This window comes from Eptesicus fuscus, chromosome 18 (assembly GCF_027574615.1).
Source record: "Eptesicus fuscus isolate TK198812 chromosome 18, DD_ASM_mEF_20220401, whole genome shotgun sequence".
Lineage (NCBI taxonomy): Eukaryota > Metazoa > Chordata > Mammalia > Chiroptera > Vespertilionidae > Eptesicus > Eptesicus fuscus.
Window position 1 is genome coordinate 21,518,393 of NC_072490.1, and position 16,352 is coordinate 21,534,744.

General features: G+C 39.2%; 1 protein-coding gene across 2 annotated transcripts in view; it reads right to left on the minus strand.

The window, feature by feature from the left end:
* Positions 1 to 195: 195 nt before the first annotated feature.
* RAB5A (RAB5A, member RAS oncogene family) overlaps positions 196 to 16,352 on the minus strand; it is a 37,407-nt gene continuing 21,250 nt past the window's right edge. For both annotated transcript variants that reach the window (XM_054708115.1, XM_008153473.3), the window contains exons 3-6: positions 10,331 to 10,482; positions 9,885 to 10,007; positions 6,997 to 7,090; positions 196 to 1,623 (exon numbers count right to left, since the gene is read on the minus strand). In XM_054708115.1, the coding sequence (XP_054564090.1) occupies positions 1,508 to 1,623; positions 6,997 to 7,090; positions 9,885 to 10,007; positions 10,331 to 10,482 (485 nt within the window). In that variant the 3' untranslated portion in view covers positions 196 to 1,507. The remainder of the gene's footprint in view (positions 1,624 to 6,996; positions 7,091 to 9,884; positions 10,008 to 10,330; positions 10,483 to 16,352) is intronic.

Consider the following 16,352-nt stretch of genomic DNA (forward strand, 5'->3'; position numbering starts at 1 on the left):
AAAGTTCTGATTATCCAGAATACAAAAATATAGACAACTCTTCAATGAACCAGATATTAGGATAATACATCAATACCACACAAATCATTTTTAAGAATGTAGTAAAGAAAATATAAATGCAGATTTTAAGTTACATAATACTATTTATATATGTTCACTGCTCCATTGGAAAAAGAAAAAGAGAAAAACCAGTACTTGCTTTTTATACCACTTTATTCCAACCTGAGCACCTCATATAAAACTAAACACTGGTGAACTGTTTTCCTTACTAATTCTGAATTACTGTAAATGTACAAGTTCTGCTAGCAGTTCAACACTTAAATAGATTAAATCATCTCTGACACATGGTAGATTTCATATAATGAAAATACCTAAAACAATTAGTGCAATATACTGAATTGATCAAAATAAACAAACTTTGGAAAATAAGGCTGCAAGATTATTACTAACATATCGCAATACTTACGCTACAAATTACTGGTACATTGTTTATTACAGTTCTGAAGCCCCTTCCTTTGGAAGGGGGCAAGAAGGAAAAATTAGCTGTTTTAGTAACTGTACATTTTGTATACTTTTAAGCAACTCTTAAATATTACAGAAAAGTAATGAACATATGGAGACTACAATGCAGTACCCTATTTACAGTACAGCTGAAGATCGAATTTAAAATAATCAAGTTTGAATGTACATAATTGTTAGTGCATTGACTATATTATGTCCAAAGGGAACAAAAGCCCCCTCCATGCCCCTAAACAAAACCGATAAAATGGCCTGCAGTGATTAAACAGAAATCACAGACACCTGGTTTGTTTCACTTTTGTTGAAGAGCTCACCTTTGAAGGGAACACTACCCATTACAATGCATTTTATCAGTTTTCATATTCCTAAAACAAGATGGGGTTACTTTTGATTTTTTTTTTTTTTTTACCCCATTTTAAAAAATAAGAGGACTGGCTACAATTTAGATGCCACTAATGTTCATTCCTCCCAGGCCCCACCCCCCCCAATATGTGGGACTGTTTTCTTGTGGCTAATTTGTTTAAATGTGGAATGTACACTTTAAATATGGATACTAAGAGAAATTACTGGTTGCCTAAATACTATAGCTAAGCATAAATATCTTTAGAACCTTCTAAAAAAAAGAGTGTTTCTGAAAGGCTCAAATTAAGTTCGAAATCTCTTTCTTAGAACTGACTGGTTAACTGTGGGTTCAGATAGTCATTTGCCTATATCCTGGTGATGAGAAATGATTCCCCCTAACCTTCCAAGGAAACAAGTATACACAGCTCTCATTCCCCCCTTCTACTGCTGAAACATTAGTCAGAGGGTCACATGCATGTCATTAAAAATTAAGTTCAAAACACTTAAAATAATTCTGTATTAGAAACTTGACTCTATTATAAGTCTCTTCTTTTTGGAAGTCATACTGAGCTGGTTAAATGCTCCAATTCCACGGTTATTACATTTAGGAAGCAGAAGACTATTCCAGCTAGTTCAAACTGGAGGCTTAGTTACTACAACACTGACTCCTGGTTGGCTGTGTGGGTTCAGTAAGGTCTACTCCTCTTCCCCTGGCAGAATTTGCTCCTGGATTCTGTGGTTCATTCTTTGGCAACTTTTTAGCTGAGAAATAAAGTATTAAAATAAACACAATTAGAATATTCATACTAGAACATGTTCATCTGCTTACTGATAATCTTCCTTTCTAATTAGGTTACCCCAAAGTATCACATAACCATATGTCCATTCTTTCAAATGTTTATTGAGTATCCACTAAATATCAAAACATTGGTCCTGAGAGAGTTTAGTGAGCTGATGGAAGGATAAAATGGGGACCAGTTACCGACACACAATTAAAATTTAACACTAAAGTTATATGAAATTCTTTATGTAGATTCACTTAACAACCCTAGAAAAGGTGTACTTTATTTCATAATCATTAACACCTCTATTATTTAAAGAAAATCTATGTTAAAATGGCCAGTCAATCCTACATAACAAAAGAGCAATATGCAAATTGACCATACCTTCGCTACACCCACCAGCCACACCCACCAGCCAATCAGGAGCAAATATGCAAATTAACCCCAACCAAGATGGCTGCTGCCACAGAGAGCAGGAGGGAGGCTTGGGTTTCCCCAGCAATAGAGAAAGCCAAGCTTTCCACATACCCTGGCGGCACCAGGCCTCCACTCAAGAATACAAAGTTTCAATTATCGAAGATAAATCCCAAGAAAAATGGCAGCAGCCACGGAGCTGGAGAGAGCAGGCTAGGGTTGCCCCTGGCGACCGAAGAAGCCAAGCTTTCAACCTGCCCTGGCCGGCCCAGGCCTCTGCTTAAGGCTACAAAGTTTCAATTATAGAAGGTAAACAAATTCAAACAGAAATGGCGGCAGCCACAGAGCGAGCAGAAGGCTTGGCTTTTCTCCAGGCTACAAAGTTTCAATTGTAGAAGATAAATATATCCCAGACTAGAGGCCCAGTGCATGATTAAATCATGCACGTGTAGGCTGTCTGTCCGCTTGGTCGGACCCGGTGTGGCTGGCAGCTCCGAAGTCCCTGGGCCCCTAGCGCCACCTCGTTAGCCGGGGCCTCTAGATGCCCGGCTCACTGCCCCAGAGGTCCCTTCTGTGCTGCAGCACAGCCATGGCGCAGACGCTGAGCTCGCGCTGCCGCTGGCGACGCGAGCTCAGCGTCCTGCCGGCCCAATCACCATCCCGGCCACCCCAAGTCCCGCCCCCTGCACCTCCCGCTGGCCCAATCGTGGGCATAGTGTAGTGATGGTAATTTACATATTACCCTTTTATTATGTAGGATACCAGGGCCTCTGCTTGGGTCACCGGGGGGGCATGGCAGGCCTGCAAACCACCAAAGGCCCCTTGCCCAGGCTGCCCCACGCCCCAAGGGAGCCCCCACCCTGATCCAGGACACCCTCCAGGGCAAACCAGCTGGCCCCCACCCATGCACCAGGCCTCTAGCCTATCTAATAAAAGAGTAATAATATACAGATTGATCATCACTGCAACACACAATATAGCTGCCCCCATGTGGTCAAAGATCCTGCACCCATGTGGACACAAGATGGCCACCACAAGATGGCCAGCACGGGAGGGCAATTGGGAGGGACCAGGCCTGCAGGCAGGGCAGTTGGGGCAATCAAGCCTGCAGGGGGGGGGGGGGCAGTTAGGGGTGAGCAGGTTGGCAGAGGAGGGAAGTTGGGGGCAAACAGGCTGGCAGGGGAGCAGTTAGACATCAATCAGGCTGGCAGGCAAAAGTGGTTAGAGGCAATCAGGAAGGCAGGCAGGTGAGCTGTTGGGAGCCAGCAGTCCTGGATTGTGAGAGGGATCCCAGATTGGAGAGGGTGCAGGCTAGGCTGGGCTGAGGGACACCCCTCCCAGACCCTGTGCATGAATTTCATGCACCGGGCCTCTAGTCTGTCTGTCTATCTATCTATCTATCTATCTATCTATCTATCTATCTATCTATCAAAGCCTAAGCGACAAGTCAACTAGTCGCTATGATGCACACTGACCACCTATCTCTATCTATCTATCTATCTATCTATCTATCTATCTATCTATCTATCTATCTAAAAAGCCTAAGCGACAAGTCGACTAGTCGCTATGATGCACACTGACCACCAGGAGTTAGATGCACAACGCAGGAGCTGCCCCCTAGTGGTCAGTGCGCTCCCACAGCAGGAGTGCCACTCAGCTGACCGATGGGCTGACCAAAGGGCACCAGATGCTGGGCTCAGGCTTACGTTGGGTGAGTGAGCGCAGTTGCGGAGCGGCAGTGAGCCTACCAAGCTGCGGTGGTGGTAGCCGCAGTGGGGCGGGATGAGCAGGAACCACGTGGCACCAGCCCCTCCCCAGCCACCTGCTGATTCGCGCACTACTACATGCCGATTTCAGCCAATCCTCCTGCAGGCCACACCGAGGGACCCCACCAGTGCACAAATCTGTGCACTGGGCCTCTAGTGATGTTTATAAAGAAGCTTAGCTTCTATCAATGTTCCCTGGACTGCCACAAGCACATTTTGGAACAAGTTGGGATATAAACAAATACCATTGCCATCACCCCAGCAGAACTTGTCATCTGCTGTGCAATCTAATTATTACCAAATTATAACAGATCACATCTCCTATTTTCTTCCTAGCTTACACGGATTTTACCCTCTAAATATCTACCATTTTCCTCTCTTGGAACTGAGTAAGAATACTAATCTGATTCATGAGTAACTCTACTTAATGCAAGTGTGGCTCTTTCGAAAACCATTTCCCAATTTTGAGACAGATGAGCATGGCTTGCCTCATTTGAACAAAGCCCCTGACCCAGTAGTTACGGCTTTAGCTCTGCTAAGCTCGATACAATGCTGTTCTCTGTAGCACTGCTCCTACTGATTAGACGTCAGCTGCTTGGATTCTGAAGATCCTTGATGTGCTGGATTCATTAAATAATAAACATCTCTTAAGAGTACAGATTGTAAGGGTAGCTAGACACACTGGTCTCTAACAACCTTGGGGATGGACTACTATGGTAAGACTAACTTAATCTTAGCTTTGGCTAAGTTTGCACAAAAGTTAAACATGCTGTACTTCAAAATCTGAACGCCTAATTGTGTCTTGGATCTTCTATCCTTTATTTGTTGTAATACTCCACATCAGCATTAATAAATCTTTAGAATTCTAGATGTTGGGCTGGGCAATTGATCTGAAAGCCAAGGAGCATCAAGGTTTTGGAAGAAAAGCCATCACTTTAGGGCACTTCTCTATAGATGGTAGGGTAAATGATAATAAAGTGATAAATTTCCAAGTCAGCTGTATTCATAAAGCTTCATAGGACAAAGAATAGGCTACCATTATAAACTTTACTATAATTAATGTCAAGTTAGGTTTCTGACAGAGTGACCATTTCTCTCTTTAGCATACTTCTCCAAGGGCTTCCTGTAATTAGATATGAGTGAAATCAGGAGGCTGAAGGAAATAAACCAGAATAGTTAATTTTTACTGTGATGATAAACCAAAACAATTTTTGAAATTTCAAAAGAAGCCGTCTCCTGTCTTATATCTTACTGAATGTCACCAAAGTGAAACTGTTACTATCTGTTTTATATATGGCCAACCAGCTTACCCAATCTGTCCCTAAATTGATTAGGATTGTGAGAAAAGAAAAATCCTAGATCAAGTTAATGAAAATGAACAAGAAAAGAAGCCACTCAAGACCTTATAAAATTAAAGAGTAGATGATAAATTTATTTAAAACTCTTCAACGAAATAAGTGTACTCCCTTTGAGAAGTCATCAAAGTAAAAATATGAATGTACTGTGTGATTTAAAAGTTATAATCTGGTAAAAGAAATGGCCTTTCCATTTCTTTCAAATAAACATTCTAATTTCAGAAAAGTCATTGAAAGCTTTAAAGTTCAGTCTGATTTGAGGACCTATTATTTTGTTTCCTTTTAATTGTTTTTAAATATATTTGATTTTTTACAGAGAGGAAGGGAGAGAGTTAGAAACATTGATGAGAAACATCAATCAGCTGCCTCCTGCACCCCCCCCCCCCCCCCCGCACTGGGGATGTGCCCGCAACCAAAGTACATGCCCCTTGACCGGAATCGAACCCGGGACCCCTAAGTCCGCAGGTCGACGCTCTATCCACTGAGCCAAACCGGTTTCGGCTGTTTCCTTTTAACTTTTGAGATGTGGTTCAGGGTGTCATCATTCCCATTTATAAAAAGAGCATATTGCCACACAATCCTTCACAACTGTGCTAGCATTTCCTTAATAAATATGAGCCTGAGTTTCTTGAAAATATTTTACACAGCAGTTTTTTCCTAAATGAGCCACCATTAAACTCTTTCACTTAGTTCCAGTTATTATGACAGTACTTGCAACTTTTATTGAGTTTTCTTAAAGCTCTTAAATGGTTAATTTGTATGACTTCAATATAAAAGAATATTTATTTGGGATAGGAATGCAGACACCCAGTTAATGATCACTGCTATTTAATAAAAGATGTTATGGGACAAGGAGAGTGTTGGCACATGAATAGAGTGAAGGCAGAAAATTGAGAGCCACCCAAGTAGACCCTTCCCATAGAATCTGCACCTTAAAACTAATGGAAGGAGGTTAGAGTCAATAGAAATACTTTTATTTTTGTTATAGATAGAAAGAAACTTCCTTATTACTATTCCAACTTCATTACTCCAACAACGGTGGACTAGCAATCATCATCAATTAAAAGTACCTTAAAGGAAAGGTAAGAGTACTGCATAGGATTAAATGATCATTGAGGTCACGTAAAGCATAGATGGTGCTTTGTTTTTCCTCTTTCTCTCTGTACCTCATGCTTTGACACTTTATTACAATATTTGCATTAAAAAAATGTGGCTCTAAGTTTATTACCTTTTATATAAAAAGTATAACCTAATAGAAAAACACACACTTTTATCCTCAGTGAAATCTTTAGAAAATCTATCACCTTAAAGTTCAGGCTTTCTTCAGAAGAAACTATGCTTTAAGTATTACAACCTGATAGGTAACGATCTCTCAAATTTGACAATATTACTAACAGAGTAAGGAATGTTTGGTCAAAAGGATCTAAAATAATTATAGAATTAAAAAAAAAAGAAAATCAAAGAATTTTTAAAAAAAGAAGAGTCAAACTAGCCCTAGCTCAGTTGGGTGGGCATTGATCATCCTGTGTACCCAAAAGGATGCCAGTTTGATTCCTGGCCAGGGCACATGCCCAGGTTGCAGACTTGATCTCTGGCAGGGAGCATGCAGGAGGCAGCTGACTGATGTTATACTTTCACACAGATGTTTTGATGTTTGTTTTTTCACTCCCTTCCTCTCTCTCTAAAAACCAATAAAAAGCATAAAATATTTTAAAAATCAGAATATTTTTAAAATAAAAAATAAATAAGTCAAACTAAAAACATTCCAGTACAATTTATTTTGCCTATATTTGTAGTTTGAAAAAAAGTTAATCTTACCTATTGCCATGAATATTTCATTTACATTCATTGATGTTTTAGCTGATGTCTCCATGAATAATAAACTGTTGTCATCTGCATAGGACTGTGCTTCCTGTTCATAGAACACAAATAAGAGGCTTCCTTATTACTACTCCAACTTAATTACCTACAACCAATAATTACCAGGTAAAAGTAAAACAAAGATAAGGGCATTGTATAATTTTCTTTTTGCCTTAACTTGCACTATCCCAGCCTGATTAATCTGGTTTCACATTAAATCTGCTTTTCAGCCCTGGCCAGTGGGGCTCAGTTGGAAACAATGAAAGGCTTTGGGTTCGATTCCGTCAAGGAACATACATAGGCTTCAAGTTTGATCCCTGTTGGTGCACCCACAGGAAGGAACTGATCGATGTTTCTCTCTCACATAGATGTTTCTCTTCCCCCTCATCCCCTCCTCTCTAAAATCAATGTGTTTGTCCACAGGTGACAATTAAGTAAATAAAAATAAAGTCCTTTAAATCTACTTTCTAGAGGGGGAAAATTTTATCCTATTCTAAATATAAAACTTTCTTTGATCTCAATGGCAAATTTTTTTTTAATAGCAAAGGTGGAAATTTATTGAAGAACAAGTAGACTCTCATGTGTGTAGGGGGAAAGAGTCCCCTCAATGGCAAATTTTACTTATGCTCATTATTTGCAATAAAATCAAAGGGAAACCAAATGTATAATACTGCCTTCAACCACTAAATGGCACTCTGATATTTAATTCTAAATGGGTTCTGTAAGCAACATTTTAAATTTGAATATATTCTGAACCATTCCTTTGAAAATTGTTACTATTCTACATTTTTGTCATGTTTTACAGTTTACATGTATTATTGCCTTTGATCCTCACAGCTGTTGTGAAGAGCAACCAATTATCTTTCTCGTTTGACAAAGAAAAAAATAAGGTTCCTTTGAACTTAATGTGATAGAATCACTTTTGACTATGATTTACATGCTCTATCTACCACTCTATGCTGGGGAGGTAACTCTTAGAGTAATAGATGATACCATACCTGACATGGTTGTCACCAGAACCAAATGAACTCTGTATGCTCAGCTTCACACCTACTGATGTAAGAACCATTACTTCCCTTTCTCCATATCTAGCCATCACCGAAAAATAAAAATTCCCTTCGCTGATAATGTACATATAATGGCCACAACCAACTTCTCTGGTAGAGAAGGTGACAAACAAGAGAACAGAAGTTTTGAAATCTCTACTTAAAGACATTTGCTTTATTTTAAAAGATTATATTTTATTTTACAGCAGGGACCATTCCTAAATAGCTGTATTTGATAACATACAAACTGGATTTTTTGAGCCTTTTTTTTTTAAGGCCCCTTTAAGAACAACCACATGAGTGTAGGTTATGTGTACCAAAAGTGTGTGGGTATATCTGGGTATGCATATGTGTGTTGATATATATATCTACACTAATAAAAGAGAAACATGCAAATTGACCATCCCTCTGCTATGCTCACCAGCCAATCAGGTATGATTATGCAAATTAACAACAAAGATGGTAGTGGCCATGGAGCTGGTGCAAGCAGGAGGCTTGGGCTGCCCCTGACGACGGAGAAAGCCAAGCTTCCCACCCACCCTGGCCTCCGCTCAAGGAGTGGCTGGGAGCCTGGGTCACCAGGGTGCGTGGCCAGCCTGAAAAGGGCCCTTAGCCCCTTACCCAGGCTGGCCACACCCCCCCATGGGATGAGGGTCCCCACTCGGGGGCTTGGCCAGCCTGAAAACGGCCCTCAGCCCCTCACCCAGGCTGGCCAGGCACCCCAGCAGGACCCGCCTACCCTGAAGGGGGTGTGGCCAGCCTGAAAACGGCCCTCAGCCCCTTACCCAGGCTGGCCACGCCCCCATGGAGTAAGAGTCCCAGCTGGGGTGTGTGGCCAGCCTGCAAACAGCCATCAACACCTCACCCAGGCTGCCCTACGCCCCAAGGGAACCTCCACCCTGATCCGGGACAACCTTCAGGGCAAACCAGCCGGCCCTCACCCATGCACCAGGCCTCTAGCTATACTAATAAAAGGGTAATATGCTAATTTGACTGGGAGACCTTCCAGGAGACCTTCCGGATGTTCTTCTAGACAAAGCCATGGTGGTGGGGCCAAGGTAGAGGTGGTTAGAGGCCAAGAGGGGAGGGCAGTTGTGGGTGATCAGGCGATTGGGGGGGGGGACCATTGGGGGTGATCAGGCCGGTGGGGGAAGGGGGGAAATTAGGGGTGAGCAGACCAGCAGGGGGGCCAGTTGGGGGCAAGCAGGCCATCAGTGGGGGTCAGTTTGGGGTGATCAGGACAGCAGGGGAGAGGGCAGTATGGGGTAAGCAGGCCAGGAGGGAGGGCAGGTGGGGGCGAGCAGGCCAGCAGGAGGGGAAGTTGGGAGCGAGCAGGCCAGCAGGCCAGGTGAGTGGTTAGAAGCCAACAGTCCTGGATTGTAAGAGGGATCCCAGATTGGAGAGGGTGCAGGCCGGGCTGAGGGACACCCTCCTCCCACCCTCCGTGCACGAATTTTGTGCACTGGGACACTAGTTATTAAATAAATAGGAAAAGGTTAGGAAGGGTAGGATGCAATCAGCTTTTACTTATTTCTGCAATATTTGCAAACAATTACTTTGTAATTATTTAGGTCAACAAAACCTGAATCTATCTATATGTATTACAATTATATAAAGACATTAAAAAATTCAGGTTTATCATGAGAAGCATTGTATTACATATAGTATATCACATGTGTTTAATAAATTTTATTTGCTATTATTTGCATGGTTTTAAAATTATAACTATAATTCAAGTATGAATACAGAAGAATAATTTACAACAAATATGTCTTCAAATATAAGTTAAATGCAACATACCTGGAAATCAACAGCTCTTTTATTTGCAAGGTCAGCCTTGTTTCCTGATAAAGCTATTACAATGTTAGGACTGGCTTGCCTCTGAAGTTCTTTAACCCAATTTTTGGCTCTGGCAAAGGACTCCTGGGGAAACAAACAAAAAAAACCCCAGCTACTTTCAGGCACAGGATCAAATAATGGCTAGGGAGAGTCTTTGTGAGACAAAGCTTTAAAGACTGTTCAAAGTGACACTGGGAAAGAAATTCTTAGGCCCTTTGAATTATTTAAGATACTTTCATCTTATTTTTTTTTAAAAAATCAACTTTTCTAATTCAAAAGGTTTAGGCAGAAATGTCATGCTTAGCTATAAAAAAAAGGCTTTAAAAAGATCTTTTCTCTAATCAAAATTCTGAATATCAGAAATGGACATTCAAACTAGTTCCATTATATTATGCATTTCTACTTACCTCATTTGTGATATCATACACAACTATGGCTGCTTGTGCTCCTCTGTAGTACATTGGTGCTAGGCTATGGTATCGCTCTTGACCAGCTGTATCCCATATTTCAAACTTTACTGTTGTGTCATCAAGACACACAGTTTGGGTTAGAAAAGCAGCTGAAAGAAGAAAATGTCTGCAGTAAGTTAATCATTTCCCCCCCTAAAATTTCCATAATACAGAAAACACATGAAAACCTGATATATTATTGCGTACCCAATTAACAGTGGCTTTAAATATTTGTAAAATATGTGCTTCATAGTTAAATATATGTGCTTACATGTAAGAACTTTATAAATAAAATCAGTTTGAAAGTCTCTTCTACATTACGTTTACTGTAATAAATAAGCTTAATACATTTCTTAAAGTGTCTTACAAACTGTATCTTTAAAACTGTAAAACATGTTGACCAATGTCACCCCAATAAATAAAAAACTAAAACACAATTCAAGAAATAGATTTATTAATATTCTTGAAAAATGGGAAGGGGAAATCAGCATAGCTATAACTATCATCTATATTGCCAAACTATAGCCCCCTGGCTCCATTCTCCTTGTTATTAATGGCATACTCTAGGGATTTACCCAGTTCATTACCACTAAATTAATATTTTTGTTATATTATTCCTTTAAAACATTGACAACTTGATTTTTATAATCATTAGCTCAACCTAAACTTAATTTGCTAAACATAGTTTCAATATTAACTCCTAGCTCTTTCATTACTTGCCATTAACATTTTTTTGCATTTGCACCTTTTCATCTCTTCACTTAGATTTTAATTTTAACAATAAAGTATCATTTAAAATGATACTAGAGAGATCAACCAAAGGACTTGTGTGCATGCATAAGAGCCTATCCAATGGTTAAGTTCAACAGGGGGTTGGGGCATCCGTGGGGAGGGGTGTGGGATGGGAATGGGGGGATGAGGACAAATATGTGACACCTTAATCAATAAAGAAATTTAAAAAATAAAATAAAAAAAATAAAAAATAAAATGATACTAGAGGCCCGGTGCACAAAATTTATGCATGGGGGTGGGTGGGTTTGTCCCTCATCCTGGCTTGCACCCTCTCTAACCTGGGACCCCTCGGGGGATGTCCGACTGCCAATTTAGGCCCACAGGATGGGACCTAAACCGGAAGTTGGACATCCCTCTCGCAATCTGGGACTGCTGGCTCCTAACCACCTGCCTCCCTACCAGCTTGATCGCTGCCTAACTGTTCACCTGCTAGCCTCATGGCCCCCAAATGCCCTCGCCTGCTGGCCTGATCGCCCCTAACCGCCTCTGCCTTGGCCCCCACCATCATGGCTTTGTCTGGAAAGAAGTCGGACGGTAGGAAGATGTCCAGTCTCCTGGCCTAATTAGCATATTACCCTTTTATTAGTATAAATTTTTGTTTTTGAAATTAAGAGGTTGCTGTCAAATCTACAAAGTACCACTTATTTTCTGAACTGCTTCATGAGGACAGTATAAAGTAAAATATCACAAGTATACTTCTCTTGGCTCTATGAATTACCATCAGTAAAGGCACCACAATGGACACTTACGAAAAAAATTCTGATTTATAAAAGGTAGGTTATAATCAAGTGGATTAACTTTAAAATAATGTGAGAGTAAATGTCTAACCATAGCTAACTGCATTAAGATATTTATGAACAAGATACACACACACACACACACACACACACGCACCCATTTTTAGCAGCATGCTGGCCAATAACCATATCTATAGTTTCATCCCTTTATTAACTTTGGTAGTTAAATTCCTGCTGCTCTATCATTCATCTTATTAGTTCCTCACTTTTTTTAAAAAAATATATCTTTATTGATTTCAGAGAGGAAGGGAGAGGGAAAGAGATAGAAACATCAATGATGAGAGAGAATCACTGATTGGCTGCCTCCTGCACATCCCCTAATGGGGATCAAGCCCGCAACCCAGGCATGTGCCCTTGACCGGAATCGAACCTGGGACCCTTCAGTCCGCAGGCTGATGCTCTATCCACTGAGCCAAACTAGCTAGGGCTAGTTCCTCACTTTTCAAAAAAGTATATTTTTATTGATTTCAGAAAGGAAGGGAGAGGGAGAGATCAAAACATCAATGATGAGAATTACTGATCCGCTGCCTCCTGCACGGTCCTAACTGGGGACTGAGTCCACAACCCAAGCATGTGCCCTGAGTGGGAATCAAACTGTGACCTCCTGGTTCACAGGTTGATGTTCAACTACCGAGCCTTGCCAGCCTGGCTGCTCCTCACTTTTACTTTCAGCTCAAGGTGTGATCTTCAACTCCTCCCCAAATAGCATGGAAGAAAGTTATTAAAATTTCCTAAAACTGTTCTATCTTGCAAGAAAATTATAATCAATTTCTGTAAACTGTAGCAGTTTATCTGGTGGTGTCAATCCTTTGTAAGAGATTCACTAGTTAATGTGAAAAAGCTGACTGAGCCAATTGTAATTGTAATTATATATCATGTTAGATATAACATTTATTTTTCTTGCTATTTTTATTAGGTCAATTGGTTCCTGGCTTTAGTATCAGCACCTATAATATTAATTTTGCAAACATTACAATTGGAAATGTATTTTGAGTTACATTCTAATGAATATTTCTGTGAATTCTCACAAGTGTAGCCATATTTAAAATATACTAATTAATCAAGCCTGTTACACTACAGTAACACTCATTTTCTATAATCCTGTATTTATAGTAAAGAATACTGAGAAAATATTTTTTAAACGTTCATGAATGGCTCTCCTATAGAATCAAGAAATATTTTTAAGCACTTAAAATTTAGCCTCTAACAGTATCCCTTTTTCAATAAAAGGGGAAAACAAAGGAATGGATCACAAAATATAAGCCTTTTCTCAAGTAAAGTTTGATGAAACTTGAAGAAAAACTGTTATAATTTGCAATTCAGACTTTGTTTTCTCTTTTATGACCACAAAGTACACTGACAGTGAAAACATTCACTTACACTTTCGTAAGTCAACTCTAGACTCAGGGAAATAACTATTAAAGTTGCCTTAAAGCAAATATAATCTGATTCTCAAACCGTTTAAATATATCACAAAAGGCTACCAATCTTTTTTATGAACGCATGTACAAAAACAAAATACAAGCAAAGAAACGCCAACAAATACATTAAAACACACACACACACACACACACACACACACACACACACACACAGCCCATGACCAAATAGAGTTCTTTCAGAAACACAAAGCTATTACACCAGGCTACAAAAGAAAAACTGTTGTTTTATTTAAAAACATTAAACAGGAAATTAGAGTCAACATGCATTCCTAATATACATATAGGATTTTTTTCCTTAAAATTAAGTGTCCACTCCATCCTTAACTCTGAAATCAGCAAAGCTCTTAGGCAGTCTCTCTAAATCTAGAAACCAAACAAGGAAGAAGTCCACCATCACAATTATCATCTGGGATATCCATATAAAAGTAGTAAATTATTGGGAAGAGACAATTATTTGGAACAGACAGGATTGCCATGAAAATCCAAAGGCATCAGCTAATGTAAAGTGGATAATAATGAGTTCTTTAAATTGACTAGAACAAACCTTACCATGCACTGCCAATAACCAGGTTTTCAGTATTATGCTGAAAGAAGAATGGATCCCAATCATATTAACAAAGAACAAGAACAAGCAATTCCCTAGATTCCTCTTGGAAACCATACTTCATCCCACACCATTACGTAGCTCCTACTTCTGTGCTCCCAGACTTCACTGTGCAATAACAATATTACACTTTTTTATAATCTGTTTAAAAAGATATTATCTTTTTCTTTTCCTAGACTGGAAGTTCCTTGAGAAATTACTCTTATTCTTCTCCACACCCAACATCTAATATAAATCCCAATTCATACAAATGTTCAAAATGTTTGCTAAAAGAAGTTCATGTAAGTTATGTGGAATTATTTTTGGGCTCTTTAGATAACATTTAAATAGACAGTTCCCAAATGAGAATATAGGCATTCCAAAAAGCCTCTATTCATGTTACTATATAACTAACAATCTCAAGCAAAATATCATCAAAATCTTTTTAACTTGATAATACCATACTGTTGCTCATGGTATGATGAAAGCATAATTTTGGGAGGAGAAAAAGACAGTATTAGAGGCCAAGGGAATGAGTTTTAGGATACATCTAAAACACATTAAAATAATAAAAGTGTTGTAGCGCCACAAGAACAAATATGGGAATAGGATAACTCAGTATTATTATAAACATTACATATTGCAAGACCATCATGAATGATTCCCTACAGTTCTCAAGTTTTCAAATACTACTAACTACAGCATTTAACTTCCCCATAAAATTCAGTGAAGTATAGCTGACATCTTCAAACCTTAGTGCTTATAAAAATACATTACTAGTCGATTACAAAGTTATAAAAATAAAATCTGGCACTCAAAATATAACTACATCAATACTGTAGCAACATTAACCACAAACTTACCTGAATCTGCAAAACCACTTTAATATATCCAAAACGTCTATTTTCTGGCTAAGAACCATCACTTTCTTAGACCTCTTCATTTTCTCTTCACTTCCATCACCAGCACTAGCAGTTGGTTTTCTTTTCGGGCCCACATTTCACAAAGAAACAGCTTTTATCACTTCGAGAGTTACTGTGTACGCGACGACAAGTAGAGAAAAACAAAGCTGCGTTGAGATGTGGGTGCTGGCCTGTCTAATAGGCTCCCTTTTTGAGCTACATGATCAGTTCCTATTTGCAAGCCAGGCAGCAAGCAACAGTTCAGTCTCAGCAAAACCACAAATTACTGAATCATAGACCTTGGGGTCAGCTGAGAATACCTGAAACTATAAATGTTAAATCTGCAAATACCAAAGTCCTATAATCTAAGACCTTAATAAATAGTAAGCAAGGAGCAGACACTGCCAAACAGTAGGCAGGGGAAAGACTACCCAAATCAATAGCATACCCAAAGGCCAACAACTCAGAAATAAAGTTTAAACTAAAATGATTCTACATGAATTAAACAGAACAGACTGAGGAACCAATACCACCCCAACCCTTAACTAATTATTTATTAAATTTGACAGACTTTAGTAGAACTGACCAAAACAAAACCCTATGACTATCAGGTTTAATTACATAAAATTTTGAGACTAGGCTTGCAAAATTATGAATCATAGAATATCTCTAAGAAACATTCTACAATGTTAACAGATTAATTTTTAATATGAGGGAATCTCATATAAATCTTACAAAAAATTACAAAAGCATCAAAGACAAATGTGTAAAAAATTTTTCACAAAAGGTACATAGAAAAAAGTCAGTATCAAAATCATCTTTACAGCAAAAATAGTAAATTTATCTCCTAACTTAAAAAAGGGGGGTGGGGGTGGGAGAGGGGTACAAAAACACCCACTTGCTAGTGATGCTGTATAAATGTTTTGGAGATAATTTTTTTTTTTTTTTTAACCAGGCAAAGCCATGAAAATGCTGGTACTTGTTAACCTACTACTATATCATGGAATTTCCAAAATATGGTATAGTGGGCAGGTGCAGGAGAGTAGGTAGAACAAACCTTTATGTTAAAAAAGTTATAAACTACCTAAATGTATAAGTGAAAAGACACCAACGGCTTGGCAAGTATTAAGTAGCAATTACATAAAAATATGGTTATAAAGTGACCAATTTAATTGTCATAAAGTAAAATATGTAAGTTCCTAGTAAGGATAAGGTATCCTATATATTAAAGAGCTAATATGCAAATGGTAGTGAAACCCTTACGCCATAACAACCGATCAGCAGGTGGCTGCGTGTGTGGTGAGGCCAGGAGACGTGAGGCTGTGTTCCCTACCCGGCAATAGCCGGGGACCTGATGCTGTTATTGTTATTTATTAATAAATTTACCCATTATTTTCATATACATTTCACTAATTTTCTTTCATCTCTGACACTTCTATTATAGAGAAAGGGCAAATAGCAATA